Source organism: Cetorhinus maximus, chromosome 3 (assembly GCF_964194155.1).
Source record: "Cetorhinus maximus chromosome 3, sCetMax3.hap1.1, whole genome shotgun sequence".
In the NCBI taxonomy this organism is placed as follows: Eukaryota; Metazoa; Chordata; class Chondrichthyes; order Lamniformes; family Cetorhinidae; genus Cetorhinus; species Cetorhinus maximus.
In genome coordinates this window covers 140,450,315-140,468,163 of record NC_135881.1, presented here as the reverse complement: position 1 = coordinate 140,468,163, position 17,849 = coordinate 140,450,315, and the positions used below count along the sequence as shown (strand labels likewise).

The 17,849-nt window shown below is 43.6% G+C and overlaps 1 protein-coding gene across 1 annotated transcript in view; it reads right to left on the bottom strand.

Moving 5' to 3' along the window:
- nek10 (NIMA-related kinase 10) overlaps positions 1 to 17,849 on the bottom strand; it is a 348,724-nt gene that overhangs the window by 228,852 nt on the left and 102,023 nt on the right. The window contains exons 17-18 of the mRNA XM_078535698.1: positions 9,733 to 9,778; positions 8,583 to 8,704 (exon numbers count right to left, since the gene is read on the bottom strand). Of these exons, the coding sequence (XP_078391824.1) occupies positions 8,583 to 8,704; positions 9,733 to 9,778 (168 nt within the window). The remainder of the gene's footprint in view (positions 1 to 8,582; positions 8,705 to 9,732; positions 9,779 to 17,849) is intronic.

Below are 17,849 nucleotides of genomic sequence, written 5' to 3'. Positions count from 1 at the left end.
TAAGATTACAAAACTCTAAGACAGTTTTTGATTTGAAAAGGTAAATAACCTATTAAGTGGACACAGAGAAACAAAACTTCATATTGATGATGCCACATGCACTTCATTGAGTTTTTTAAAAATGAATCAATTTTGACAGACCACATGCTGGAAAAGCCATTATTCATACAGTTAATTCTGAATTGAACAATACAAATTGTATACAATAAACAGCATAAAAAATCATTGGTACACATGCTATTCATAGCCATGTTACATGTATCATATGGGGCCCATATGGTGTGTGAATAAGAAACATATCTTTTACGCTCTTCACACTGTTGTATACAGAATTGCAGAAAAATTGAAATCTGGCTTCTCCCGTACCAAGCACCATCTCCTATGGTAAAGTGAAACACAACTTGCTCACTTTACAAACTGCATGAAGGAAGTGGCGCAGAGATAAGCTGACTATTACAAAGGTAAAATACAGTGAATGCTGGAAATATCAGAAATATAAACAGAAAGTGCTGGAAACACTCAGCACATCAGGCAGCATCTGTAAAGAGAGATACAGAGTTAATCTGGAGCATTTTAACCTCGAAGAATGTGTGGTTTTGGGTGTAGGTGGGGGATGAAAACTTTGGAAAATAAAAGTGCGTCGAGAAACTAGTTCCAAGTCGCTGACTTCGGCTTTATCTGGCTGTTAAAGGCTGCTTGTGCGCAACCCCTCAGGAGAGACAGGTTGCCTACTAACATATACTATACGCTCAATTACAGCCATATTTTAACTAAGTTTCAAATTTAGTGGTGCATCCACGGGTTTCTAGGGTTTCTTGAAACTAGCCAATGAAAACAAGACAAGAACGCAATGGTATTAAAGAAAACTGATAAAACTCATGCTGAATCTTCTGGTCAACGTGTATGGACGCACCCCGCTCGCCAACGCGTAAAATGACGCGCTGTGATGTCGGGCATGCGTCCCAATGTCACCGAGCGTCATTCAGATCTTGAGTTCGGCGGATGTGCACCCACTGAACTGTCAAAGGCCTATTAAGGCCATTTAAATAGCAATTAAAGTAATTAACAGGGTTGCCTATCCAACCTTAAGGTTGGCGGGCAGGCGAAGAGCCCAGGCAGCCTTCGTATTTTTCATAAAACCTCATCCACAGGTGGGATGAGGTTTCATGAAGGGTCTTTAAATGTAATAAAATTTTTAATTAAAGTTCATTGACATGTTCTAGCTCCTGTGACACTGTCACATGAGGGAACATGTCTGAATAATTTTTTTTCTTTATTTCAATTTTTCAGTACCAACATCAGCTCCATGCCTCAGGGAGATTTCCGCGCTCTTTCACGCACATGTGCGAAAGAGCGCAGGCCCCAACTCTCCACTCCCCCCGCCCGCCCGCCCAGGGACTGCTCAGCGTTTTCTTAATTGGCCCGCCCACGTAAAATGGCGGCGTACAACCGATCACCTTAGCGCCCCCCCCCCCCCAAACGGGAGAAAATTCGCCCCATGGAAATGCTATAATAAATATTCAGTATTCAAAGTTGCTTTCTTACCCACGAGTGGCAAAGGGCTTTTCACAGTACTTGTTTTTTAAGAGTTTATTTACTTTCTCCACTTGTAAGATCTTTTCAGTTACACCAAGATAGGTCACACTTTGGCTTTAAATTGGTTCTCGGACAAGGACCATTATGACCAGCACCAAAACCTCCACCTGCACACAGCAACGCCTACTGTTGAGAAACCTTAGCTGTACAGCAGAGAGGGGAGCAGCAGGGAAGTGCAGCTTGCAGGGGGCACAACACACAACAAAGGGTCCACAGGCAGAGTTTCCTTGACATGTTGGAATAAAAGTACATCAGGAGGCTCAAGTTGTTGTGTCAGATGGTGGCAGTCACCTGTAGTCTCCTAGAAGAAGATCTGCTGCCTGCTGGACCTGGTAGCTATACACAGTATACCAGTGATTGCCAAAGTCACCAATGCCCTCAACCTTTTTCCCTCTGGGTCCTTCCCGGGTTTTGCTGGAGACATGCAGATCCAGATCAACCAGGAGAGTCTGTGAACCTCAATGCTTCCACTCCATCAACATGCAGCTAATAAGCAACAAAAAGAACTTCTGCAGATGAGTACAAGATTTCTAGAGAGCTACCTTGATGCTTTTATCCTTCAGCAGACCAAGATTCCTGACGTATTTGGGCCAGCAAGCAGACTTGATGGGTGTCTGTTAGAAGATATGGGATATTCACTTCAAGCATGGCTGATGATTGCACAATGTTCAGCACCATTCACAGCTCCTCAGATACTGAAACAATTTACATCCAAATGCAGCAAGACCTGTAGCAATATCCAGGCTTGGGCAGACAAGTGCCAAGTGACATTCGTGCCACACAAGTGCTAGGCAACAAGAGAGAATCTAACCATCGCCCCTTGACATTCATTGGCATTACCATTGCTGAATCCCCCACTATCAACATCCTGGGGGTTACCATTGACCAGAAACTGAACTGGACTAGCCACGTAAATACTGTGGTTACAAGAACAAGTCAGAGGCTAGGAATCCTGTGGCGAGCAACTCACTTCCTGACTCCCAAAGCCTGTCCACCATCTACAAGGCACAAGTTAGGAGTATGATGGAATAGTCTCCACTTGCCTGGATGAGTGCAGCTCCAAAAGCACTCATGAAGCTCATCACCATCCAGGACAAAGCAGCCCACTTGATTGGCACCACATCCACAAACATTCACTCCCTCCACCACCGACGCACAGTGGCAGCACTGTGTACCATCTACAAGATGTGCTGCAGGAACTCACCAAGGGTCCTTAGGCAGCATCTTCCAAACCCACGACCGCTACCATCTAGAAGGGCAATGGCAGAAGATGCATAGGAACACCACCAACTGGAAATACCCCTCCAAGCCATACACCATCCTGACTTGGAAATATATCGCTGTTCCTCCACTGGGTCAAAATTCTGGAACTCCCTCCCTAACAACATTGTGGGTGTACCTGCACCACATGGACTGCAGTGGTTCAAGAAGGCAGCTCAAGGGCAATTAGGGATGGGCAATAAATGCTGGCCTAGCTAGCGGCACCCACATCCCATGAATGAATAAAAAAAAGGCACCCATTAAAAATCTGATCAACTGCGCCAGAAATGACCAGCAGATGTGTGATCAAATAAGCCACTGGCATGCTGAAGGTGCCCTACAGGTATTGAGGCAGATTGGAAGCAGAATCACAGATTCTCCTGGTTGATCCGGATCTGTATGTCTCCAGCAAAACCCTGGATGGATCCCTTCAACACACGCTAGCTAGGGTGTTCAGAATGGTCATGGTATGCTGCACAACACTATGCAACATTTTGTAGCAATGAAGTTTGGACCTGCAGGTGCAAGAAGTCACAGGCCTCTTCAAATGATTTTGAGGAGGAAAAGGATGAGAAATAAGATGCTGAGGAGGAAGATGATGAGGGAAATGGACCTCCAGCTGCTAATATTACAGCCCAGGATGCCCTTAATAGAAAGTTCACTCCAGTGGACCAATGTCAGAAGCACATGTCACTTCCATTCTACAACCCTGTACCACTCCATCTCCAATGCCACTGACTTAAAGCAAGCAAAGGATACCCCTTTCACATCCCTACATTGGTTCACATCAATTAATGTTGTTCTATTCATCAACAAGTTAAAAGGCAACTTGCCACCCAGCAGCAAAGAATGGGCAAGGGAGGGAATGGTGCAAAATAATTATTTTTATTTCATGTAATTTAACTGCTAAAGAATTGGAACTTGGCAACATAATATTTTCCTGTATACCAATGTTCCTACCCTTGTGAAACTACAAAGCTTTAGTCTTATTTTGTCTATTGCTCCTTGTGGTATCAGCAGAGGTAGATGAAAGCTGCTCAGATCACTGCTCTGAGATGTTCTCGGCTGACATCCTCTGGATTTTGAATCCTGTCAGGGACCCGCCAAAGACTGCTCCAACTGCATCTGTGCAGAGACAGAATCGTCAGTGGGGCAAGATTCAGCATGTCAGCTACTGGGGATTGGGGTGGGCAACATGTGAGAAGTGGAAGTCCTTTGAGTGGAGTTCCCACTTTCATGGCGCTTTTCATAAGACCAAAAGAAATAGAGCTGGAGTAGGCCATTTGATCTTTCGGGCCTGCTCCACCATTCAACAAGATCATGCACCACCCCCATATCCCTTAACATCTATCAACCTTTGTCTTGAATATGCTCAACAACTGAACATCCACAGCTCTTTGGGGTTGAGAATGCCAATGAAACTTCTCCTCATCTCAGTCCTAAATGGCCAACCCCCTAATCGGAGATTGTGACAATGTGCTCTAAAATTCCCTGCAAGGGGAAACATTTTCTCAGCATCTACCCTATCAAGCCCTTAAGAATTTTGTAAGCTTCAATTAGATCACCTCTTATTTTCCTAAACTCCAGACAATATAGGCCTAGTCTACTCAATCTCTTCTTGTAGAACAATACCCTCATCCCAGGAACCAGTCTAGTAAGCATTTGTTGTACTCTTTCTAGAGCAAGTATGTCCTTCCTTAGGTAAGGAGACTAAATGTGCACAGAGGATTCCAGGTGTGGTCTCATCATTGCCCCGCACAATTATAGTAAGACCTCTTTGCTCTTATACTCCAATCCTTATGCAACATAGGCTAACATACCACTTGCCTTCCTAATTGCCACTATATCTGCATGTTAACTTTATGTGATGCATATACAAGGACACTCTGAATGCAGGGTGTCTCTGAATGCAAATATTTCTAAGCATGTTACCATTCAAAAAATATTCTGCTTTTTGAACTTTTCCCACCAAAGCGGATAACTTCATACTTCACCACATTGTATTCCAACTGAAATATTCTTGCCCATTTACCAAGCCTGTCTATATCACTCTGCAGCCTCTTTGCATCCTCCTGCACTGCTTACTTTCCCAGTTAACCTTGTATCATCAGCAATCCTCCATACATTACCCTAAATCCACTCATTTAAGTCATGAATATAGATTGTAAATAGCTAAGTCAAAGTACTGATCCTTGCGGTATCCCACTAATTGCAACCTTGAAGCCGAACATGTCTCATTTATTCCTACTCTCTGTTTTCTGTCAATTAACCAATACTCAATTCATGCTAATATATTACTCCCAATCCTAATTTAGTGTAATAATCTCTTGTGTGGCACCTGATCGAATGCTTTTTGAAAACCCAAATGCATTTCATTTGCTGGTTCCCTCTTATCCATCTTACTAGCTACACCCTCAAAAAACTTTCACTGATCTCTTCCTATTTTCATATCTATAGAAATGTATACAGTTTACTCCCATGTTCTCTTTCCTTATCAATTTCTTGGTCCTCCTTTCCTGAATTCTAAAGTCCTCCCAATCTTCAGTCTCACTACTCTTTCTGGCAACAATATAAGCCTCTTCCTTTGATCTAATATTATCCTTAACTCATCTGGTTAGCCAAAGTTGGACTGTGGGCTTTTATTGGCTTAAAGGAATGTAAATTTGTTGTCTCTAACATGCTTTTCATGGCTCAGCTGCATTTCACTGCTATCATCTGCTGGAGAACACTTTGGTGCAGATCAGTGTGGTGCTGTAAGGTTAAGGCTAAAGCATCGGTCATCCTATTTAAGGCACCTGGCATGTTGGCATCCAGAGTCTGTGTGGCTGTGCTTAAGGCCTGCATGATAGACAAGGGAGTCAAGGGTTATTGGGGGGGCTAGACAGGAAAGTGCAGTTGAAACCACAACCATCATATTATCAAATGGCGGAGCAAGCTTCAAAGGCCAAATGGCCTACTCTTAAGTCCTATGTTCCTATAGACTCATAGGATCACCACATTTGATACTCAACAGAGTTGGCCAATTAATCCATACGAACAGATCAACGAGGAGCAGGAGTAGGTCATTTGGCCTCTTGAGCCTGCTCCACCATTTAATAAGATCATGGTTGATCTGATAGTAACCTTAAATTTGCATCCAACCTACTCCCGATAACCTATCACCCCCTTGCTTGAATCTGTACACCTCTGCCTTAAAAATATTTAAAGAGTCTGCTTCCACCGCCTTTTCAGGAAGAGAGTTCCAAAGACTCTCAACCGTCTGAGAGAAAAAATTCCGCCTCACCTCCATTTTAAATGGGTGACCCCTTATTTTTAAACAGTAACCCTTGTTCTAGACTCTCCCACAAGAGAAAACATCCTCTCCACACCCACCCTGTCAAGTCCCCTCAGAATCTTATATGTTTCAATCAAGTCACCTCTTACTCTTCTAAACTCCAGCGATACAAGCCTAGCCTGTCCAACCTTTCCTCATAAGACAACCCACCCATTCCAGATAATAGTCTGGTAAACCTTCTCTGAACTGCTTCCAACGCAGTTACATCCTTCCTTAAATATGGTGACCAATACTGTACACAGTACTCCAGATGTGGTCTCACTAGTGCTCTGTTTAAATGAAGCATAACCTCCCTACTTTCATATTCAATTCCCCTTGTTATACATGATAACATTGTATTAGCCTTCCTAACTACTTGCTGTACCTGCATACTAGCCTTTTGCAATTCATGCACTAAGACACCCAGATCCCTCTGTGTCCATGTAGGACAGCATTATCTCAATGCAGGATCAACACACACATCTTGAGGTGGACTTCTGCATTCTTTTTGCAATCATGATCAGTGTGCTTGGGACATACCTCAGTACATAGCATCATCTCTACTACTGCTGCTCAACAATTATCCTTTTCACTGATGGCTCCTGGGATACAGCAGCTGTGCCCAGCTGAGCAGAGCTTATAGAGGACTGTGCACTCCGATGTGGATTCTGTATTCCAGTCCCTGCCACCACCATCTGCTCTTGCTCACTTGTGAAATGTGAATCTTCAGGTGAAAACCCAACTACCTGCCTTACTGGTCCCAGCATAAGCATGAGTCTTGCAGCCTCAGAATGAATCAGTTCTTCTGAGGAATTTTTGTCTGCAATGTCCACTGACTAATGCTGCATGCTGAAGGCCCTGGTAGAGTTCAAATACATGAATTAGCACTGCAAGGTAAGAATGTTGCAACTTATCATTATGAAGATAGTCATATTCCATTCGCTGTCAAAACCAAGTTAACATAACCAAGTGCTGTATGACATTTAATTGTGCAACTAGGTAAGTGAGAGCTTCCCATCTCTCATGGCCAGGGGCAATGAAATACCACTGATCTCCACAGAGTCTCTTCCTCTACAGTTTCTCGTCAGTTCTCTGGATCTCTCCCTCTCAAGTTTTATGCTCTCTTCTCCTGAAATGCTATGACTGTAATGGAATGTTTTCACTCGATGAATACAATGCATTTGATGATGGTGACAATGGGGGAAAGATGTGAAATTGCACAGGAATGAGGGTGAGTACCAGTGGTGGATGGATAGACTGGGATGTGAGGAAGTGTATCGAAAGAGACTGATGGGGACACATACAAGATAAGTGGGTGTGATACAGTCAGGATAATAAAGCAGAGGGAGGATGTGGAATGATCTTCACAGCATGGGTTTAAGTTAATGTGCAACTGCACTCACCTTTCCTGTTCTAGTTAGGCCATTAAAATGCTTGCTGCACTGAATTCTGAAGTGTGACACAATGCCCCTGCTGCAGGCCTCCTGGCCTTCACTAGCCTTCACTTCTTTGTCAGCAGCAGATGTTGTCCTCTTGTTGCAAGATAAGTACATCTCTCTTTGCTTCCTCACAGCACATCAAGTGAGACACCACTAAAGCAGGGCGCAGCCTTTGATCACCTGAATTCCAAACTAAAAATTATTTCTCTGTTGTTTTCAACTCAAAGCTCCTGCAAATTATATCTCTGGAATGGCCCTTTAAGTATTGGAGTTGAGATCGCATCATGTGGGTCCATATCGTGCATGCTGCTGCAAAAATGACACCAAACCTGGAAATAAATTTATATTGTGGTGGCTGTGTTAAGAAGCCATAGACAGGCACATTGAATTTACTTTGGGTTTGCAATACAATTTTGAACCTCGCAGTGCCAAAGCATCTCCAAGTTAATATCAGGCCCAACATTTTATGTCTATGACCTTTCGTCAGGACAGTTTTGGTGAAAGGTCACCATTCTGAAAAGTTAACTCGGATTTTTTCTCCACAGATGCTGCCAGACCTGCTAAGTATTTCCAACATTTTCTGTTTACAGGTAAGCTAACTAAGCAGTTCTTGGCAAGACTGAATGGCATTTTTAACCCAACGTCCATCATGTAGTATTTTAAAAGTTAATATAAAATTATCAGATCTCTATTACTGTCACTTGTAAATTTGATTGATTTGCAATAGCAGTAAATAACATATCATTACAATTGGTGAGCATAACTGAAAATATTAGCATAAATCTAAATTGCAGTAGAAACAGAAAATTTACCAAAGATAAATATTAGAAAAATGAATTAAATTCATTGTACAAAACATAATATCAGAATCACATTTGTTAGTTTTGTAAATAAATATCCAACGAATCTCCAATGCACCCTCAATTTCAGGGCTAAGATCATTGCAATGTATAAAGAGCATTAAAGGTACTTACTTGTATAAATATATTCCATATTCTTTCTTCTGTAAACTCTTGTTGCTTTTCCTTGAGGGAATTAAAGTGCTCACCAAGGGGTGCTCCTTCGATCAGTTCCATAACTATATACAATCGATCATCTACAAAGATCAGCAAAATATGATGATACCTTTTGATATAAGTACTGAGTGACCCTTATTTAACCTTCTGTAAAAAAAATGCCAGAAACGTATCTGCAGTCTTACAAAACCTTTATGTAGGGTTATGGTGAGAAAATTGGCAAAACAAAGGAAAATGAAAGAAAATGTGTTGATTCCTACAGTAAATTATCATACGTATATTTAATAGGCAGGTGGAAATATATAAGACTGTGACAATAAACTTCAATGTTTGTTAGGATCATGTGTACCTGAAATGTTGCTATAGTGCAGCAACATACATCGCATTCTAAGCACTAGGTAACTTAGTTTAACTGGGTTTAAGTGAAAACCAGAAACCAGGAGATCCTGAGTTTGAATACCAACACTTTTCCTCAAGCTTTCATCCTTTCAAGGGAAATAAAACAAGTACCATTTTGAAGGTTTATGATGAGGCTGCATGCACTGTTTGCCACATGGTGGCAATATTTATCCTTGAAAACTCCGAGTTCAGCACCATACCTAATGGATATTCATGTTTAATAGTGAATCTTCCATGGCTGTTCTCTCTCTTCTAATGAAATATCATTTGGCTTATATTCTATTTGATTATATTTGTTGTTCAGTGTTATAAAGTCTATTTTTAATGCAGATTGACTTCACTGAAAGCCTACCAAGTTGATTATTGGATTATTACATTATTAAAAAGACAATGTAAAAATTACAGTTAAAATAGTAATAGTGCTGCTTCATTAAATAACAAAAAGGAGCATGTCACAAAGTTATATATTCGCAGTTTTCCCAGGGTAATCTCCACCTTCAGGTCAGGAATATAAATTATGTGAAAGAACAATAGTCCATTATTTATAATTTACAGGGCCACTACAGATTTAGATGCAAATACACTAGTTAAATTTCTGGGGTTCACGTACATTATAATCAAACACTATGAATATGTAATGGAATTTTCTACACAAATAAGTACATTCTTATGCTAGTCTTTTTGCTTTTATATGCAAAAATGTACTTACTTTCTATAAAAGTCTTGTAATATCTCACTACATTTGGATGATGGAGCTGCAAAAAATAAATGTCTTGCATTAAAGGGGATTGTTCTCAAATAAACTATCTTAAAAATTATTTCTGATGAGCCCAGTGCACTATTATTCTGTCATGCTCTTTGTTATAAACTTCAAATGCGGTGTTACTCTTAACAGTGAAGTTATTAAAATGCAAACATTACAAAGGCAGATATTTATTCAAATAAATATCAATCACTCTTTTATACAATCTGAAATATATTTAAATTTTCTGTAATTGGTTTGTTTGTTTACTTGTGTAACATTTGATCTATGGTCATTGTCATCAAAAGCAATTGGATCTAAAATCAGTTCTGTGACAAGGACAGATTTCAGATTTAGGATTACATTCTGCAGCAAAGAAACAACTTGCATTTATATAGTGGCTTTCACAACCTCAGAACGTTCCACATGCTTCACAGTCAATGATATTCTTCACTTTTTAGCAGGCAACCGGCACATAGCAAGGTCTCACAAACAGCAATGATATAAATGATCAGTTTACGTGTTTCTGATGGTGTTCGTTGAGAGTTAAATGTTGTACAGGATGACACCCAGCTTTTCTTTGAATAGTGCCTTAGGATTTTTTATGTCAGGGCCACACCAGGGGTGTGGGATCTGGCAAAGTTGGAGGACAACTCCTGCAAGGTTTCCTCTCATTCCCTTCTCAATTAAATCTCACCCTCACATGCTATGGATGATAAATTGACACTGCTTTCAGAAACCCCTCATCTGTCTCCATTTACCCATGCCAATATATGTTAATCATTATCCCATTTCAAGTCCAGAAGCTCCGCACAGCCTTCAAAGAAAAGACGACGTGAACAAGACCTTACACTAGCCAACATCAGCTTAGGGACTGGCATTCTATAACGTTCAGTGAATAGGATGGTGGGTTTTTCTTACTTTCATTGGACATGAGCATTGCTGGCAAGGCCAGCACTTATTGCTCATCCCTATTTGCCCTTGAGAAGATGGTGGTAAGCCACCTTCTTGAATCACTACAGTCCATCTATGGTAAGTAAGTACACCCACAGCACTGTTACGAAGGGAGTTTGAGTGTTTTGGCCCAGCAACAGTGAAGCAATGGCGATATAGTTGGAACTCAGGGTGGTGTGTGACTTAGAGAGGAACCTTTAAGTGGTGCTACTCCCATGTGTTTGCTGCCCTTGTCCTTCAGGTGGTAGAGGTCATGGGTATAGAAAGGGGCTGTGGAAGGAGGTTTGGTGAGTTGCTGCAGTGCATCTTGAATATGGTACACACTGCTGCCAGTGTGCTAGTGGTGGAGGAAGTGAATGTTTATGGTGGTGGTGGGCTTTTTTGTTCGGGATGGTGTTGAGCTTCTTGAGTGTGGTCGAAGCCACACTCATCCAGCCAGATTCCTAATTTGTGACTTGTAGGGACTGGCTTTAGGGAGTCAGGTGGTGAGTTAACTTGCCACAGATTTCCTAGCTTCTGACCTGCTCTTGTAGCTGCAGTATACATATGGCTGCTCCAGTGAAGTTTCTGGTGAACAGTAACCCCCAGCATTTTGATGATGGGGAATTTAGTGATGGTAATGCCTTGAATGTCAAGGGGAGATGGTTAAATTCTCTTGTTGTAGATGGTCATTGCCTGGCACTTGCGTGGGGAAATGTTACTTGCCACTTAACAGCTCAAGCCTGATTGTTGTCCAGGTCTTGCTGGATATGGACATGGACTACGTCAGTATCTGAGCTGTTGCAAATGCTGTTGAACACATGAAATCTTCAATGAATCTCTCTATTTCTGACTATATGATGGAGGGAAGGTCACTGTTGAAGCAGCTGAAGATGTTTGGACCAAGACACTACCCTGAGTAATTCCTGCAGCGACGTCCTGGGACTGAGATGATTGACCTTCAACAACCATAGCCATCTTCCTTTGTGCTAGGTATGATTTTAACCAGCGGAGAGTTTTCCTCCTGATTCCTATTACCTACAGTTTTGTTAGGGTTCCTTGATGCCATACACGGTCAAATGCTGCCTTGAAGTCAAGGGCAGTCACTCTCACCTCATTTCTTGAGTTCAGCTCTTTAGACCATATTTGGACCAAGGCTGTAATGGGGTCAGAAGCTGAGTGGCCCTGGCAGAACCCAAACTGAGTGTCAGTGAGCAGGTTATTGCTCTGAAGGGCTGCTTGATATCACAGTCAAGGACACCTGCCATCACTTTGCTGATCATCAGTGTAGACTGATGGGGAGATAACTGACCAGATTGGATTTTCCCTGTTACTTGTGGACAGGGCATACGTGGACAATTTTGCACATTGTCAGATAGATGCTGCTGTTGTAACTTCATTGGAACAGCTTGGATAGGGGCATGGCTAGTTCTGGAGCACAAGTCTTCAGTACTTTTGTCGGAAGGTTTTCAGGCCCCTTGGCCTTGCAGTATCCAATGCCTTCAGCCATTTCTTGATATCATGAGTGAATTGAATTGGCTGAAGACCTGCATCTATGATGTTATGAACCTCAGGAGGAGGCTGAGATGGATCACCCATTCTGCACTTTCGGTTGAAGATGGGCGCAAATACTTCAGCTTTGTCTTTTGCAATTGATGTGCTGGGCTCCCGCATCATTGAGGATGGAAATATTTGTGGAGCCTCTTCTTCCAGTGGGTTGTTTAATTGTCCAACACCATTCATGACTGGATATGGCAGGGCTGCGGAGTTTGGATCCAATCCACTGGTTATAGGATTGCTTAGCTCGGTCCAACGCATGCTGCTGCCTGGCATGCTCTCCTGCACATTTCATTAAAGCAGGTTTGATCCAATGGCTTGATGATAATGATAGAGTGAGGTATATGCTGGGCCATAAGGTTATAGGTTATGGTTGAATATAATTCTGCTACTGCTGATGGCCCATAGCACCTCATGGATGTCCAAGTTTAGCTGCTAGATCTGTTCAGAATCAACCCAATTTAAAACAGTGACAGTGCCACACCACACAATGGACAGTATGCTCAGCGTAAAGATGGGACTTTGTCTTCACAAGGATTGTGTGCTGGTCACTCCTACCAATAATGTCATAGACATCTGCGTCAGGTAATTTTTTTGAGTATGAGGTCAAGTAGGTTTCTCTGCCTTATTGGTTCCCTTGCCGCCTGCCACAGGCACAGTCCAGCAGCTATGACCTTTAGGACTCTGCCAACTCAGCCAATGGTGCTACTGAGCCTCTCTTGGTGATGGACATTGAATTTTTCCCGCCCAGAGTACATTCTGTAACCTTGTGCCCTTCCATGCTTCTTTAAAGTGGTTTTCAATTGGAGCAGTACTGATTTATCATCTGAGGGAGGGTGGTACTTGGTAATCAGCAGGGATTTTCCTTGCCCATGTTTGACCTGATGCCATGAGATTTCATGGAGTCAGGAGTCAATATTGAGGACTCCCAGGGCTACTCCCTCCTGACAGTATACTACTGAGCTGCCACCTCTGGTAGGTCTGATCTTTTGGTGGAACAGGACATACCCAGGGACGGTGATGGAGGTGTCGGGGACTGGCTGTAAAGTATGATTCAGTGAGTGAGACTATGTCAGGCTGTTGCTTGACTGGTCTGTGGGACAGTTCTCCAAATTTTGACAGAAGTCTCCAGATGTTAGTAGGAGGACTTTGCAGGGTCAACTAGGCAAGGTGTGCCTTTGCTCATTCTTGTACTGCTATGCAGTGCTTCCCTGATGTTGCAGCATAGCAGGGGAAGGCTGCTGACTTTCAGTGGGGGGAACTGTAGATGGTCTTGGACAATGACCTCGAGAGTTCTCAGCCTAAAAGATGCAGCTTCAAACTCCACCATCTTGGCATGTGTGGCACAGGGTGGGCTGGTCAGCTAATATGCAACAGAAACGGCACTGGAGGATTGGCAGTGCTGAGATGTTGAATGCCTAAGCAATCCTGGTAATCTGCTGGAAGGCAGATTGTTGGGCTGCTTTGATACCCTGCAAATCCTTTCAAGTATATGCAGTCGTCATGGCAACAGTCTAGGTTTGCATGGCATCAAGTTGACTTTGCATGACAGAAGTCAGAGCTCCTATTGCAGTACTCAAGACGTTGGGTGGCTTCTGTTGTGCTGCAATGGAAGCTGAGACATCGCCCACCAGATTCTGCAGGTCCACAAGTTTGCTAATGAAGTTGACAGCCACTTCCATGCTGGAAAGAATAGGCACCAAGTTCCATGCAAAGCCATTGCAAAGTCCATCCAGACTCCTCTACGCTCCTTAATATTGCCCACAGGCTTTCTGGCAGGCCTGCCAATGCACTGCATTGCATTGTGCGTACTCATCAATCTTTTTCTGCAGCCTGCTCCGTCAAAGTGCTCATCTGAATACACTGCAGCAGAACTCATGACTGACCTTGCTCTGCAGGGAGCTGGCACTTGTGCTACTCTTGCCTTCTGACCTGACTACAAGTATCTCACCACCTATATATATCCGCTCAAGTACGAGCGGTGTCAGATCTGAGCTGGTAGCTGCACATGTGTAGTTGAGCGAAATAGTTTCTTCATTATCACTGTCTTCCACCTATGTCTCTCCATCACTATCTGGAGAGGTTCTAGTTGTTAGAAATCTGAAAGGAGAAAGGCAGAAAGATAACGTGTTGGTTAGGGAAGGATAGCGGGTAACGTAAGAGATTACTCTGTCTGTAGTTTCTAAATCTGAGAGGATTGTGGGTTGAGGGTGAATTGGGATGTGAGGAAGAGGATTAAGTATGAGAATATCATAATTGTCTTTGTTCCAGCGCATTGCCGGCCAAAATCTCAGAAATGGCTATTCCAAAGACGGCAGCCACTGTCTCCTACATGAGGGTAAGGACATGCAGCCATGCTTGCCCACCACTGGTTAGCACCTGCTGTCTCCAGTTGTGTACAATAACTTCCAACAACTACTTCAGCCAAAATGCACCTCCACTTTAAGAGACAGGCTAGCTTTAAGTCAGGCAGGTGAAGCACAAAGCCACTCAACAAGGTTGTGCACCACCTTGTCCTGCAAGAGAGAAGGAAGTGTGTCATTGAGTGTGGTAGAATCTGTTTCAGTGATGTGGCTGTCGTAGTTAAATAACTGGCAGTGTTTGCAAACCGTGAGATGTAGATGTGAGGCTTGCTGCAGTGCTAAGTGTGTGAGGGTGAGGTGAAGTTATGAAAGTTAGGTATTAGTCCGGATTGGCAGAGATTCTTAGCAGGTGAGTGATGGGGATGTGCTGCATTGAGTAGTGTCTGAGGCTGGTGGTGTAGTTGCTGGAATATGGCATTTAAAGATGCATTCACTAGCTTTGACCACTTGTTAGGGATCATTGAACTTTTTGCAGGACTTTTTTCTATTTTTAATGTTTTTAGAACTGTCAGCGATCTCCCTGAGGCAGCACTTAGCCTCAGGGAGATGTGCGCTCTTTCGTGCGCATGCGCGAAAGGGCGCACTCTCGCTTTTGGGGAACAACCCCCTCCCCCCCCGCCCGCACAGGAAGCACATAGTGCTTCCCGGTGGACGTCACACTGGGCGGACCTTAACTGGCCTGCCCACGTAAAATGGCGGCGGGGATCAGCTCCCCACCCGCCAGTGATTGGGTCGGGCCCGCCCGCCTGAAAGGCAGAAAATTCTGCCCCATGTAACTAAACTCTGTACAACTTCCAGAAACAAGGGGCAGAATTTTCTGCCTTCCGGGCGGGCAGGCCCAACTCAATCTCCGGCGGGTGAGGAGCCGATCCCTGCAGGAGAAGCGGGCCCCGCCGCCATTTTATGTGGGCGGGACAATTAAGGCCCGCCCAGCATGACGTCCGCCAGGAAGCGCTACGCACTTCCTGTGCGGGCAGGGGGGCATTCCCCAAAAGTGAGTGCGCTCTTTCGCGCATGCACACGAAGGAGCGCACATCTCCCTGAGGCTAAGTGCTGCCTCAGGGAGATCGCTGACAGTTCTAAAACATTAAAAATAGAAAGAAAGTCCTTAACATGTCCCCCTCATGTGACAATGTCACATGAGATGGGTCATGTTCATAATGTACACTAAAACTTTATTAAATTTTTTAAATCCCTACATGAAACCTCATCCCGCCGGTGTTTCATGTTTTTTCTATTCCCCGCTGGGGGTCCTGGCCTGCCCACCAACCTTAAGGTTGGACGGGCAGGTCCTTTAATTGTTTTAATGATCCTGCTAATGGCCTCAATTGACCATTGACAGGTCGGCGGGCCTGCAGCTGATTTTGCTGACGGCCCACCTTCTTGAAGGTTTAAATGGGGCAGGATGATGTCGGGGGTTTCCCCCGATGTCATCCCGCGTCATTTTGTGCGTCGGTGAGCAGGCCCCGCACCCTGCTCGCCGACGGCAAAATTCGGCTCAAGTTTCATTTTAAAATATACAAGTACTGACTGAATTTTCAGTATCCACTTTGGTCCATGGTTTAGAATGTTAATATGCAACCATTTTGCTCTTTTACCTGATACTAGGGGAAGCTTGCAGCTCACAGGCAACAATAAAGATTATTATGTATCATAGAAACATTTTTGTCCAAACATATTCAACACAAAGATACAAGGAAGGAATATCCCCATCCTCAGTGATGGCAGAGCCCAGCACGAGTGTGCAAAAGAGAAGGCTGAAGTGCTCACAACTTTCTTCAGTCAGAAATGCTGATTGGATAATCCATTCTGGCCTCCTCATGAGTATTCGCCAATTTGATTCAGCTCACATGATATCTAAAAATTATTGAATGCACCGGATACAGCAAAAAATTATAGGCCCAAACAACAATCGGTGCATAGGGCTGAAGATCCATGCTCTAGAACTAGCTGTGCCTCTAACCAAGCTGTCCAGTACAGCTACAACGCTGGCATCTAGTCAACAGAGTGGAAAATTACCCATTTATGTTTTGTCCACAAAAAAGCAGGATAAATCCAATCTGGCCAATTACCACATGTATATTATAGAGTCTAACAATCTCCCTTGACATTCAACGCCATTACTGTCGTCGAATCTCCCATTATTGACATCCTGGGTCACCAGAAACTTAACTGTACCAACCACATAAATATTATGGCTGCAACAAGCCAGAAACTGTGTATTTGGTGGCAAGTGACTCACCTCCTTACTCCCCAAAGCCTTTCCACCACATACAATACTTAAGCCAGGACTGTGATACAATACTCCTCACTTGCCTGGATGAGTTGAGCTCCATCAACACTCAAGAAGCTCAACACCTTCCATGACAAAGCAGCCCACTTGATGAGCACCTCATACACCAACTTAACATTCATTCCCTCCACTGCTGATGCATCATGGCTGCAGTGTGTACCATCTACAAGGTGCACTGCAGCAATTCACCAAAATTTCTTCAACACCACCACCCAAGTCTGCTACCTCTACCACCTAAAAGAACAAGGGCAGCAGGCACATGGGAACATCACCATCTCCAGGTTCCAAACCATGTCATATTCCAGACTTGAATCTATATTGCTATTCCTTCATCAATACTGGGTAATAATCCTGGAACTCCTTATCTAAATAGTGTTGTGGGAGTACCTTCACCATACAGATTGCAGCAGTTCAAGAAGGCAGCTTATGACCACCTTCTCAAGGGAAACCGAGGACTGGCAATAAATTGGCCGTGTCAACAATATTCACATCCCACGAACGAATTATAAAAGAGAATAATAATTTAAAAGCATGAAACAAATATTGCCCTTTACACTTGTGATAATTTAATTGATGTAATGCTCTGTGGGAAGAATTTTCATCCCGTTGGGGGGGAAATGCAGGAGCGGGTGTGGGCAGGCGCGCCTTCAATCGGCGTCCCCAATCGGGGGTGTGCCAATATTTTACATAGGCCGGCCAATTAAGGCCTGCCCAGCGTGACATCCGCACAGAAGCGCTAAGCCCTCCCTGTGCGGGCGGCGGGGGGGGGGGGGGGGGGGGGGATTCCCTGAGCCGAGAGTACGCTCTTTCATGCATGTGCATGAAAGAGCGCATTCATCTCCCTGAGGCTAAGTGCTGCCTCAGGGAGATCGGCTCAGAATTAAAACTTTGAACGTAAATGTTTAAAAAATTTCCCTCACATGTCCCCTCATGTGACA